This window comes from Heterocephalus glaber, unplaced genomic scaffold (genome assembly GCF_053883595.1).
Source record: "Heterocephalus glaber isolate CG9 unplaced genomic scaffold, H.glaber_assembly_v1.0 deba00001118, whole genome shotgun sequence".
NCBI classification, from domain to species: domain Eukaryota; kingdom Metazoa; phylum Chordata; class Mammalia; order Rodentia; family Bathyergidae; genus Heterocephalus; species Heterocephalus glaber.
In genome coordinates this window covers 2,907,602-2,922,145 of record NW_028258196.1, presented here as the reverse complement: position 1 = coordinate 2,922,145, position 14,544 = coordinate 2,907,602, and the positions used below count along the sequence as shown (strand labels likewise).

Genomic DNA, 14,544 nt, shown 5'->3' with positions numbered 1-14,544 from the left:
AAGAAATACTAGAACTCAATCAAACTCTTGAACAAATGAACTAAACAGATGTTTACAGAGTGTTCCACCCCACAAAACCAGAATACACATTCTTTTCAGCTGCACATGGGTCATTCTCCAAAATAGACCACATACTTGCTCATAGAACATGTTTAAGTAAGTGCAAAGGAATTGAAGTTATCTCCTGTATATTATCAGACCTTTGTGCGATGAAATTGGAGATTAATAGCAAAAGAAATGGCAAGAATTTCATAAACACATGGAAATTGAACAACACACTTCTGAATAACAGAGGAAATTAAAGAAGAAATCACACAGTTCCTTCAAATAAATGACAATGCCAATACAACATATTGCAATCTATGAGACACAATAAAAGCAGTTTTACGAGAGAAATTCATAGCAGTAAATACCCATATTAGGAAAACAGAGCAAGCCCAATTAAACAACCTGATGCTGAACCTCAAGCTTCTAGAGAAAGAAGAGCAGGACAAACCCAAAGCTCATACAAGGGAAGAAATTATAAAGATCAGAGCAGAAATCAATTCAATGGAGACTAAGAGAACGATACAGAAGAGTCAATGAAGCCAAGAGTTGGTTCTTCAAAAGAATAAACAAAATTGACAAACCCTTAGCCAACCTTATCAGGAAAACGAAAAAAAGAGGCCCAAATCCATGTAATTAGGAATGAAAGGATGAAATTACAACGGGCCCAGCAGAAATCCTGAGGATCATCAATTCCTACTTCGAGAACCTATATGGCAGTAAGATGGAAAACACAGAAGAAATGGACAGATTCCTAGATACCTATGAATTACCAAAGTTGAACGAAGAAGACCTAAAAATTCTAAATGACTCAATATGAATCAATGAAATTGAAATGGTAATTAAAAACTTATCAACTAAGAAAACCCCAAGAAGTCCTCATGGCTTCACTGCCAAATTGTACAAGACATTTAGAGAGGAACTACTGCCACTACTCTTTAAACACTTCACGGAAATTGAAAGGGAAGCAGTACTCCTGAATTAATTCCTGTAAGCAAGCATCACCTTGATCTCCAAAGCAGAGAAAGACCCAACTGAAAAAGAGAACTGTAGGCCAATCTCACTAATGAACATAGATGCAAAAGTCCTTAATAAGATACTAGCAAAGAGAATGCAGAAGATCATCAAGAAGATCATACACCCTGATCAAGTGGGATTCATCCCAGGGATGAAGGGATGGTTCAACATACACAAATGAATAAACGTAATACACTACAGAGCCAAGGATAAAAACCATACCATCATCTCAATACATGCAGAAAAAGCATTTGACAAAATCCAACATGCATTTATGATAAAAAAAAAACCCTACAAAAAATTGGAATACACAGTCTCTACCTCAATCTCATAAAAGCCATCTATGAAAAACCAACAGCCAATATCATACTAAATGGTCAAAAACTGAAATCCTTCACACTAAAATCAGGAACAAGACAAGGATGTCCACTATCACCACTCTTGTTCAATACAGTTTTGGAAACATTAGCCATGGCAATTAGACAAGAGAAAGAAATAAAAGGAATAAAGATAGGAAATGAAGAAGTCAAATTGTCATTATTTACAGATGACATGATACCCTATATAGAAGACCCTAAGAACTCCACCAAAAGTCTTCTAGACTTAATAACCAAATTCAGTCAAGTAGCTGGATACAAGGTCAACACACAAAAATTAATAGCTTTCCTCTACACGAACAACAGACTCACTGAGAAATAGGGCAAACAATTCCTTTCACAATAGCATCCAAAAAATGAAATACCTAGGAATCAACCTAACAAAAAATATCAAAGACCTCTTCTCTGAAAACTACAGCACTCTGAAAAGAGAGATTGAAGAGGATATCAGAAAATGGAAAGACATCCCCTGCTCCTGTGTAGGAAGGATCAACATAGTGAAAATGGCCATACTTCCAAAACTGCTATATAGATTCAATGCAATCCCAATTGAAATCCCAGCAGCATACTTCACAGACCTTGCAAAAACAATCCAAAAATTCATTTGGAACAAGAAGGGACCCAGAATAACAAAAGCAAATCTAGGTAACAGAGACATGGCAGGGGGTATTACAATCCCCAACTTGAAATTATACTACAAAGCTACTGTGATAAAATCAGCATGGTACTGGCAAAGAAACAGACTTGAGGACCAGTGGAACAGATTAGAAGATGCAGAAACAACTCCAGACACACTCAGCCATCTCATCTTCGACAAAGGAGCCAAACACCCTCACTGGAGGAAAGATAGCCTCTGTAATAAGTGGTGCTGGAAAAATTGGGTTTCAACTTGCCAAAGATTAAAATTAGATCTACATCTCGCCATGCACTAAACTAAAATTGAAATGGATGAAAGATCTAAATATTAAAACAGAAACGCTGAACCGGCTGGAACAGAGGTTAAGCAGAACTCTTGAAGACATTGGTATAAGAAAAGATTTTATGAACAAAACCTCAATTGCCCATGAACTAGCACAAACAATCAACAAGTGGGATCTCTTATTAAAAAGTTTCTGCACTGCAAGAGAAACCACCAGCAGTGTGAAGAGACAACCCACAATGTGGGAAAAAATTTTCACCTGCTGCTCCTCAGACAAAGGTCTACTATTTAGAATCTATAAAGAACTTTAAAAAAATCAGACCTCCCAAATTTAAAGACCCAATGCGAAAATGGGCATCTGAAATGAACATTTTTCAGACAAAGAAGTAGAAATAGCAAATAAACCCATGAAAAAATGTTCACCATCGCTGGTCATTCGAGAGATGCAAATGAAAACAACACTGAGATTCCACCTCACCCCAGAAGGAATGGCTGCTATCATGAAATCAACCAATAACAAATGCTGGTGGGTCTATGGGGAAACAGGAACCCTGCTCCACGGCTGGTGGGAGTGTAGACTGGTGCAACCACTGTAGAAATCTGTATGGAGATACCTCAAAGAACTAGGACTGGAAGTTCCATTTGACCCTGCTATTCCACTGCTGGGTATCTTCCCCAAAGAATTAAAAGAAACATACCACAGTGATATATGTGCACCTATGTTCATAGTGGCACAGTTTATAATAGCTAAAACTTGGAAGCAGCCCACATGCCTATCAACTGGAGACTGGATAAAGAAAATGTAGTTTTTTAATAAAATGGAGTACTACTCTGCCATAAAAAATGAGAAATTAGAGACATTTATAGCTAAATGATGTATATTTAGGCCATACTCTCAAGTGAAATAAACATGTGTAAATACCAAATAGTTTCTCTAGGGTGAGAAACTGAAAGTGTAAATAAGGACTAAAAGGTATAATAGGTAATGTGAAATGGGAAGAAAAGGGGCAAAGGGGAAGGGGAAGTAGGAGGGGTAGGGGAAAGGAAAGAAGGGAATGGAATTAATATGAGAAAATGAAAAAATGGAAACAAAGTCTTTGTAAATAGGGAGGGACGGAGGGGTTGAAGGGAGGGCAGGGGAAGGGGAAAAAGTAAGAACCAAGATAGAGTATGTAAAGGTACAAATTCCCAATGATGAATGTCATTATATTGTATACCTAAAATGTACCAATAAAATTAAGTTTTAAAAAAGGACATTTTTGGTCCGGGGATCTAGCTTAGCGGTTTTGCCACCTGCTGCGCAAGCACAAGGACCCGAGTTCGATCCTCGGTACCAAAAAAGAAAAAAGAAAAAAGGACACTTTTGGGACAGCTAGGGAAATTTTGAATATGGTCTCCAGTTCTATATTATTAACATATCAACGTTAAATTTGGGAGGTATTAAAATGAGATTTTGGTTATATAAGAAAGTATCTCACTCTTAATTGGTACTCCCAATGGTTTTGAAGTAAAGTGTAATGATATCTGCAACTCCCAAAAGGTTTTTAAAGGTATGTAATTTATAACAGATATAAAGACAGGTTATTAAATGCGCCAAAATGCTATCAATTGTGACATATAGGTAAAAGATATACAGATGTTCATTGTATCATATTTTTGTTGCTTTGTGGGGTTTTTTTATCATTGTATCATATTTTTAACTTTTCTGTAGATTTAAATTTTTTAGGGAAAATGTTACTTTAATTATAGCATCAAGGAATAAAATTCTACCATAAACCACGATCTGATGATATGCAGTTTACAATGTTTTATCATTCTTTAATAACTATGTCAAAAATCCCCAGAACTATAAGTCACAAAACAAGAGTCACTCCTACCAGCAAGGGTGTTTCACTTGTTGAGATATCACCAGAAACACTCGTAGCACCATGACCTTGTTTCTTCGATTCTCTGTCGCCCAGCATGCCAGCAATGGTCTCAGCAAGAGCTTCATTTACCAAATGCCTAATCGTGTCTGAATTCACAGGAACCCCCGCATCAACAAAAAGCTGCAGGGCACCGCCACATGTTCCTTCCACTACAAATAAAAGATTTTCAGAGTAAGTGGGCAAGAAACACACTTGTATTCTAAACCTTAGCGCTTACATTTTTACAGATGGCAATATAAGTGCATAAGGAGGTAGAAAAAGGAATCAAAATGAAAATACAACTTACAATCAGAGAGACTAAGATAATAACTTGAATAATGAACATCCTTTCTCAACAAACCAAAAGGGGGAGAAAAACATAGAGATGAAAATTTATTTATATGGCCTCTTCCCCCCACTATAGAATTTAATAATAAAAAGGATTTGCATCCATATTCAATGTCCTTGTCTGAAAACAATTTATATGTCCAGTCTTGGTCAAAAGTACAAGTACTCAATAAGTATAAGACAAATTTTCCTTCCCGATAGCCTCAGATGTACCAGTTATTAAAATTAAAGGCTAAACCTCCTCTCCAAACATCTATAGCAGTGTTGGTGCTTGTTACGAGGACATACTCCATAGAGATGTTAATTTTCCAATGGGTTGCATTTTTCATTTATATGAATTATATAAAATTAAGCAAAAATTTCTTTAGGGACTTTACTGAACTTAAATCTCTATGTAGAAATGTGTGAGCAATGATCTGTACAATACGATGGATACTTTTAGTAGTACAAGGATAGCAGCAGTATGCAGAATTCTCTAACAGGTGTACAGGTGTCTTGGATCACTTAGTGGGGATAAGTGACAGCAATTTACTCTGCAGTCACCACAGCAGAGTTTTTAAAACCTCAAACTTAATATTGGACAAAATATGCCCATACACCTCTTTTTTAGTTTCCATAATTCATTGTTTTGGCATGACAAAAAACATCTCAGTCATAAAGCCCAAAAGCCCTCTCCAGACATTAGCAAGACAAAAGCAAGCACACTTGGTTATAGAGAGGGAAAAAAAAGATCTAAACACCCAATCTGAGAAATTTTTAAGATTTTTTAATCCAGAAAAACTTCAATTTTCTTGTAACTTTGTTGGTCATTTTTTTCCTTCCTTGAAAGAATAAGATGAATGAAAACCTGAGGTAGCAACAGTAGGACAGGTGACCATTATATTAAATGGGAATAATTAACCAAATGCAACAATAAAATGTATGGAGCTGAGACGCAAGTTGTAATGAGTGGGGATTGAAGAGGAGAATAACAATAATAATGATATAGTTATTGTTATTGTTATAAAAACAATAACGCCAAGGATTTGCAGATTGGGTGCTGGGGAAATTACGCTATCATTAACAGAAATAGAAAGCAGAGACAGAGCAGGTACGGGTAGATAAATGAGACACATTTTGGACATGCCAAATTTGGGATGCCAAGAGACCATCACGTAGAATGTTCATCAACAGGCAGAACTGTAAGTTTATAACTTAGGGTTGGCCTAGAAGTCATCAATGACACAGGATAACTAATGGTAAGAAGAAATTGGAAAAACAGAAAACTTGGGAAATAATTTTGTTCAGCTACCAGAAAATAAAATGAGAAAATGAAAGTCTTCAAGCTAAAAAAGACAGCAGGTAGAACAGAATGAGAAAACAGAAGCCAAAAGCCCATAGAACCCTTAGAATTAGAGGTGCTCAACAGTACCCATGCTAGTAGAGCAAGAGTTTGAAAAGTGCTATGAGGAAGAAGTTTCTTGAAGCAGAGGGTACAAAATCAACCCGCATAGACCAGAGAGAAAGTGGGCAATAAGAAAGTAAAAGTAGTGGATAGAGATTCTGAAGGAAAGGAGGGAGAAGTTATTCTGAGATTGGAAAGAAGGAAAAAGTACAGGTAATGTTTCATAGAAATATTACCCAAAAAAGTTAGAGAACTTATACTACCTGATTTCCTTATTGTTAAATTATATAATCAAGAAATGCGGCATTAGTGTAAAGAAAAACTTGTAGATGAATGGGGCAGGACAGAAAGTCCAGAAACAGATCTGTACATATGTAGCCAACTGATTTTCAACAAGGGAGCTAAGGTAGTTCAATGGAGAAAGAATAATCTTTTCAACAAATAGTACAATTAGTAATTCATATGTAAAAAAAAGGAAAGAAGAGGAATCTTAATCCTCACTTCACTCTACATACAGCACTCAACTCCAATTATGCTATATAGGAACTGGAGGTGTAGCCAGGTGGTAAACCATGTGCACAGCAGGCACAAGGCTCCTAGGTGTAATCCCTAAGCATGAGGTGGAGGGGACTGACCTAAAATGCATAATCTAAAGTCACACATATTCTAGGAAAAAAAACAAGGGAGAAAATCTTAAGGATTTCAAGTTAGGCAGAGATTCAAGCAGTATGCTCCCAAAGATACACAGACTATAAAAGAAAAAATAATAAATTAGACTTCATCAAAATTAATCTTTTGGGAGCCAGACATAGGGGCACATGCCAGCCTGGGCTACGGTAAGTTCAAGACCACCCTGAACTACATAGTGAGATCCTATCTCAACACAATAATTAATCTTTTGTGCTTCAAAAGGTAATACTGAGAAAGCAAAAGGGCAAGACACAAACCAGAATATATTTCCAGCACACATATCCAAACAAGAACTTCTATCAAGAATAAAGAACAGGGCCAGGATTTAGCTTAGTGGTTCAGTCGCCTGCCTTGCAGGCGCAAGGACCAGAGTTCAATCCCCAGTATCAAAAAAAAAAAAAAGAACAATACAGAACAAATTTCGATTCCTGGTACCAAAAAAAAAAGACACAAATCCCAAGTTAAAAGTGAGCACAAGATTTGAAATATTTCTCCAAAGTAAATACAGAGCAGAACCCACGAAAATTTCTTCAGTACCATCAGTCATCACTAATAACTACTCACTCACTGGTATACCTAAGAAGATATAAATAAAAACCACAATGAGCTGTCTCCACTCATGACAAAATGGCTACCATAAAAACTCTTGACAATACCAGTGCTGGTGGAGATGCAGAAAGTTTGGAATTCTTACACAACGCTGCTCAGAATACAAAACAGTATACCCCCTTAAAAAATTTACTATTTCTTATAGATTTATTTATCATATAACTAAAAGAAAATGTTTACACAAAAATTTGTCTGCAAATATTCCTAGCAGATTTATAACAGACAAAAACTAGATTACTATAAATGTCCATTAATTTGCAAATGGACTAACAAATTATGACACACCCATAGAATTATCACATGCAATACAATGATTGTCAAAACATTATGCTAAGTGAAAGAAGTCAGTCAATAAAAAAGTATATACTGTAGGATTACACATGTTTAAAATTTAGGAAAGGTAAAATATAGTGATAGAAAGCAGACCAATAGATGCAAAGGGGCACTTGGCATAGGTAAGGGTTAGTAATTGTCAGTAAAGTGGCATAAAGGAGCTTCAAAAGATGAAAATGTTTCTCTATATCATGACTGTGCAGCTAATATATAGTGTGTGTATTTGTCAAAACAACAGAAATAGCAAATTTTAAGGCAAGATATTATAATCTCAAAAAAGCTAATGGACCCAGGTGTGGTGCTGCATGCCTGTAATCCCAGCACTTGGGAGGCCGAGGCAGGAGGATCATCATGAGTTCAAGGCCAGCCTAGGCTACACAGTGAGTTCAAGGTCAGCCTGAACTGCACAGCAAGATCCTGGGAAGGAAGGAAGGAAGGAAGGAAGGAAGGAAGGAAGGAAGGAAGGAAGGAAGGAAATGGAGAAGTAGGGAGGACAAAAGAAAAAGGCCATCAACTCCTTAAAGAAAAGTCTCACTTAAGCATTCAGTGGATACTTACGAATCTTAATAGGTATCAGTTAAAGACTAGGCATAAAAGAAGGAACAGTGTCAATCCTGAGTACCTTATGGACTGGTGAAGGACTGAGGAGGGAGCGAAACCTAGTTTCTGCTGCAGAGAAGGAACCAGCAGTGAGGGAGACCTGGACACACACGCACACACACACACACACCCCTTGGACCAGGCAGTTAGACTGGAAGGCAGGAAGGCAGGAATTATCCTGTCAGCTGAGGACTTACCTCTGAGCTACATAAATCTCCAATAAACTAAAAGTTTTTTCCCTTTTGTTTTTTGTTTTTGTTTTTTTGCTCTACCACGGATGAAATTCAGGTCTCACACAGACTAGACAAATGCTCTACCACTGAGCTACATCCCCAGTCCTTAAAATATTTTTATATTGAAACAGGGTCGCACTAAGTTGCCCAGGCTGGCCTCAGGCTTGAGATTCTCCTGCCTCAGCTGCCCGAGTAGCTGGGTTTTTAGGGATACACATGGTCAGGCTAAAATCAATACCAATAACAGTAACAGAGACCTCATTCCCCTTACCGAGATCAGGAGTGGATGGCTCACTGGCCTCACTGACGGAGACACTGGTAGTAAGTCTGGTCTGTTGGGGGACTGGAAAGCGCCCAGAGATAATTCTTGACATTATTTCTTGTTCCACCCTGGAGGAATACAAATTAAGGAATCTTAAGTTTGGTTAAAATATATAAAATGCTAAACATATCACCCTTAAGAGTCACCTTTACTCATAGGCACAAGCATTTACATATGAAAGCCGTCATCAAAAAGTATCTGGAAAGAAGAAAAGAACAAATATTCTAAGAGGAAAAACCCCAAGAAACAATCTCCTTGTAGGAAATACTTCATGAAGTCAAATTAAAATCTTTTCTATTAGTCTAATGAGAAGCTTAACAAGACCCTTAAATTCAAGGAATTAGGTCAAAAACTATCTGGCGGGCTCAGTGGTTCTACCGCCTGACTCGCAACTGCAAGGACCTGAGTTTGATCTCTGGTACCAAAAAAAGACAGAAAAAAAAGAAAAACTATCTGGCACATCATGCACCTGAAAGATGTGATTCCCACTCTCAGAGCACATATACAAGGGATGATAAAAAATACAGTGAATGCTTAAATTTAAAATATTTATTACAGTAAAAGACACATCACCATTAATCCCCCTTGAAAGATCCCCCTTCAATTAGAACATATCCCAGTATTCTTGCCACCTTCTAAAGCAGTTCTGGAAGTCCGCTTCTGTGAGTGTCCTTACGAAGTGTGGTCAAAAATTCAATGAATGCTGCTGCCAGTGTCACCCATCGGAAAGGCAGGCTCATAAAAACATTACACTGTGTCTTCTTCCACCTCATGTACCAGATCTGGCACTGTGAGCCTTCTGACTTGTCTCCAAAGTCAAAATGACCACAAAAGGTAAATATTTTTAATGAATTCAGGACATCAAGGCAGCCATAACAGTACCACTAAAGACACTGACAAAAGAGGACTTCCAAAGCTGTTTGAGAAGTGGCAAGAACAATGAGATAAGTTTATGCTTGCCAAGTGAGAGGGAGAATTTTGAGAGGGGTTAATGGCAATTTGTCTTTTAATGTAATAACTTTGATTTTAAAATGCTACACTTTCAATCACACCTCATATAAAACCCTATTACAGTATGTCAGAGCTAGGAAAAAATTCCAGTTGCCTTCTCCTTGAGGAAATAAATATACAGACTGCAAAACAGGGTAGTTTTCGTCTAAAGAAGTTGAGAAAAAATTTATTTCCATGGTAATTTTCAACAAGGAGAAGAGGAAGGGAAAGGGAAAAAGAATAGGAGATATACTTCTGGTACATTTCTTTAGAATAGCTAATAGACTTCTTAAAAATTACTACCATATAAATGATAGACATCATTGTAGAAAATTCAGAAAATATATGCCAGATGTGGTGGTGCACACCAATAATCCCAGCACTTTAGAGGCTGAGGTAGGACTGCTGTGGCTGCACAGTGAGTTCAAGGCCAGCCTGAATTATATGGTGAGATGCTGTCTCCCCCAACACAAAAAAAAAAAGCAAAAGAAAATTCAGGGCCGGGGATTTAGCTCAGTGGTTTCGCCGCCTGCTACGCAAGCACAGGGACCTGAGTTCGATCCCCGGTACCAAAAAAAAAAAAAAAGAGAGAGAGGAAAAAAAGGAAAAAAAAAAAGAAAATTCAGAAAATATATACAAGTCTTTTTAACTTGAGAAGCCTAAACCATAATCTTAGATCCAGGGATAAACACAGTTATGTATATGTTTCCAAACTTTCATTCATTATGTGCACATTTATTTTTGAGTAAGGCCTTAGAAACTGAATTGCTAAGATTCATTAGTATCCTACTTCATTTGTCCATAAACATATTATTAATATCTTTCAATATTATTAAATCTTTTTCTAGACCTAAATTTAATAACAATTCACATTTAGTTATTTTATTTCCTCCACGGCTTCCTTAAGATTTCTCACAAGTAAAAGCAGAGATACAATGTGATTCGTCTCCCACTCATATGCATGTAAACAACAGACTCTTACACTTACTGATGTAGATGTGTAATGAACTTAGATCACTGCCTTGCTTTTAGCACCTAGTAGCAGAATCCTAAGTATTTCCTTAGGATAAATTCCTGAAAGTGAATCCCTAGACTAAGGAATGTAACTCAATAGCAGCCTCTTTGCCACAGCAGCCAGCATAAGTATAAATCAAGGACAAAAACAATGCCTCCAACATATCGTTTCCAGTGACTATAGCAACAGATTTGTTTAATAAACAAAGACAAGGATGATTTTCACCTAAAATCATACTTTTCATTTATGTTTGTTCTATTCATACCAACACCACTGTAAACTCACCACTGAATTAAGTTATTTTCTAATGTTTCTTTTCTCTCAATTACTTTATCCAGAATATCAGTAGTGGGCTGAGAAGTACAAACAACTGGTGGAAATGGAGGGCCATTATATTTTGTAGAAGCAACTTTAATACTTCTGTTAAACTCCAGAATTGGTTCAGAGCATTCTGGAATTTCATCACACTTCTCCTCTTCCTGGTAATAACAGAAACAACACTATTACATTCATGTGTCTGTTCAACATTTACTGAGCACCACGTAGAGCCGGAAACTTAGCGAGGTGAGTGAATTAACCAACACTACTCAAAATAATTTCTAATTAGGTGGTATCACATTAATTACAACATACAGTACACAGCAATCATATATATCAGATTGAAGAAATCTGAATTACACAATCAGTTTATCCTTTTAAAACCCAGTCCTGGGGCAAAGGAATAGCTTAGTGGCAGAGCACTTGCCCAGCACACATGAGGACCTGACTTTAGTTCCCAGCACTACATACACAAACACACACACACACACAGAAAACACATACAAAAAAACAATATTCACTGTATAAAGTCATAAAACAAATTAGAAAACTTAATTAAAACATCATTAACATAAAATATTCATTTCTGAATTGATTATCATAAAAAACAGATGCTTCCAAATATCAGTTTGCTCTTGCAAAACACTATAACCTACATTTAAAATCCAGTTAGAACACCTTATTCATTATTTGCATCATCTTTTCATGATAAAAAGAGTTATATTTGGAATCTTAAAACATTACAAAAAGTGACTCAAGTGTTTAAAAGTAAACAAAATAGCTCCCATGTCTTGTATGTTGCATATATAAATAACATGAATCACATTTATTTGTTCTTTAACTTCAACAGTTACCAATTATGGGCAGCTCTCTGTCACCTAGACTAAGCAAATTGCAGATATATCATCTTACCTGCTATTCAATATATTTCTTCAAAAAGTTCAATCTCTTTCAATATAACCAAAACAATGAAGCCCACAGCTATCCAGTGTAGAGTCGGAGTCAGAGTCCTTTTCCTTAAACTCCAAATCCACCTGAGTTCTACAAATGGTTCTGTCACTTGTACACTAAATACACAGTTTCACATGGAGCTTCACTAGCCTTTAGGAATATAAACTTCCTGCTCTTAAAACACTCATGTGGCACCCATCTGGTGCTCACATGACAAGACGTACACGTGAATAAATAACGTTAATATACTGCCTACCTCTGCAAATTCTTTTTTAAAAATTTAATTTCTAATTAACAGAACTAGTCTTAGCTCTGAAAGTCAAACAATATGAAAACATACTTTCCCTGAAGGCTACTAATATATTCATATTGAAGTAATTGCTATGTTCTATGATCATTTCTCACAGCTTTTGTATTTTATTTCCTCCTACTTCTCTCTATTTTATTATTTCAATTATTTCCATAACTCTGTCCTCCATATGGGACCTTCCTTGGATTTTAGATCATTCACATCTTTTTTTCTCAATATAAGCTGCCAATACTGCAGAAATCAAGAGATAAATGTAATCAGAGTGAAGAAATGACTGATGAAAGAGATGGGAAACAAAAGAAATGGAAAGAAAGAATAGGGAACAGGAGAGACAAGAGCTAGGTGGGAGGGGCAACCTACTTTCCAGTCCCCCTTCTGTCTCTGTTAGACAGAAGCTATCTTTCTCTCCATAAATTCTTCCTAATCTTAACCTCCATTGTTCCTAGAATTCATTCTTTCATTTTAGCGAAAACAAACTCAGTGTTTCAGATATCTAGCAGACCCCATAGGCTGCTCACCAGTGTGCTTCTCGAACTGTCTAGTAAGTTCTCAGAAACTAGGGCAGGATGAAAGGTGTTGAGGATGCTGGTGAGACCCTATTTCCTGGGGAGATTTGCTGAGACTGGCTGCAAGGGCCGGACCCCAGGTAGGAAAAGATTCCCGGGTCCCAGAATGGCATGCATCGCTACCGGTTCTGGAGCACACCTGGGCACTGGAGGGCCCTAATGAAAATGATGGTGCATATGTGCATTCAGAGGCCCCTAATTAAAAGTGAGATGGGAATATGTTATTTTTAAGCATATCAGGTCATAGAAATGTTCACTTGTGAATATCCACATAGAACTACTGGATGACTGGCATCCTATTAATTCTAAATATTACTAGATTCTTTGTTAGATTTCTTTAATTTAAATAACTCTTTTAATGTCCTATCTCTAAATAAATTATAAAAAGTTTTAAAAAAGAGGTAGGAAACAATTATTTCAAGGAGATGGATGACACAGATGAAGACAACAATGTACTAGAGAATAATAACTTCATAATGTTTTAAAATAAAAGTATACTTTAACTTTAAAGTAAAAGCAAATTTCTTAAAGTGCTATAACCATACTGACAGTCAAAAGATATTCAACCACTTAGAAAAGTGCTGGTAGAAAATTTTTCATGGATTCTAAGCTTTGTTACCTGAACAACATCGATTACTTCATCAAAGTTAGTTCCAGGAAACTTCACCTCTTCTTCATCCACATTCATAAATTCTGGAGTCTAAGAAAATATTTTCAGAAAGTTTTTATTGTGCTTAATCTTAAAAATTTACATATGCCGGGGATTTAGTTCAGTGGTTCCGCCGCCTGCCTTGCAAACACAAGGACCCAAGTTCGATCCCCGGTACCAAAAAAAAAATAAATAAAAATTTACATATATACTTATCATATTTCCGCATATAGCATAAACTTGAAATTACATGGCTGTATTCTTATTTTGATATCCTATTCAGAACTGACTTAATTAGTAAATAAAAGTACTTAAGCTATTAGGTCATCATTTCAATACTATAAAAAATTAAATATCAGTCTTAATATTTAAAGGACTCTTTCAACAAATGCAATGTAAATCAATGGACCAACAGGTTGCTATAATTATGACCTCTCTCATATAGCCACCCGCCTCGCAAGCGCAAGGTCCTGAGTTCAATCCCCGGTACCAAAAAAAAAAAGTCATTTCTTAAATTTAACACCAGACTTTACTAAAAATGTAGTTACAAAACCTCAATAGCCTCTCATGGAAAGCAGAATGATAAATAGTTGAAAAATATATTGCATATTTCTTATGTGTCTCAATAAACTTCTGGTTAAAAAAAAATCATACTGGTCAAAAGTTAAACTAGGGCCAGGGATTTAGCTCAGTGGTTCCACCGCCTGCCTCGAAAGTGCAAGGTCCCAAGTTCGATCCCCAATACCAAAAAAAAAAAGTTAAACTAGGTACAAATTCCATGGAGGGTCAGTTCTATTCTATTATTTGTAATCCTGAGAGAGTACTGGTGTTTTTCCTCTCTTTAAAACTATCCTCCATGATCAAATTTGCTTACAATAACTAAAACCTGGGGTAAGTTACAACATTATTTTCCTTTGTAGTAAAACCATAACTTCATTATTCAGAAGCAAATAAATTACAG

General features: G+C 36.4%; 1 protein-coding gene across 15 annotated transcripts in view; it reads right to left on the bottom strand.

Moving 5' to 3' along the window:
* The window catches only part of Kiaa0586 (KIAA0586 ortholog), a 141,905-nt gene that overhangs the window by 84,672 nt on the left and 42,689 nt on the right, over positions 1 to 14,544 (bottom strand). For all 15 annotated transcript variants that reach the window (XR_015450914.1, XR_015450916.1, XR_015450917.1 and 12 more), the window contains 4 exons: positions 13,554 to 13,634; positions 11,075 to 11,268; positions 8,734 to 8,852; positions 4,236 to 4,435 (listed from right to left, as the gene is read on the bottom strand). Coding sequence is in view for 11 of the 15 variants with exons in the window: in XM_021249200.2 (XP_021104859.2) it covers positions 4,236 to 4,435; positions 8,734 to 8,852; positions 11,075 to 11,268; positions 13,554 to 13,634 (594 nt within the window). In the remaining 4 variants the exon portion in view is untranslated. The remainder of the gene's footprint in view (positions 1 to 4,235; positions 4,436 to 8,733; positions 8,853 to 11,074; positions 11,269 to 13,553; positions 13,635 to 14,544) is intronic.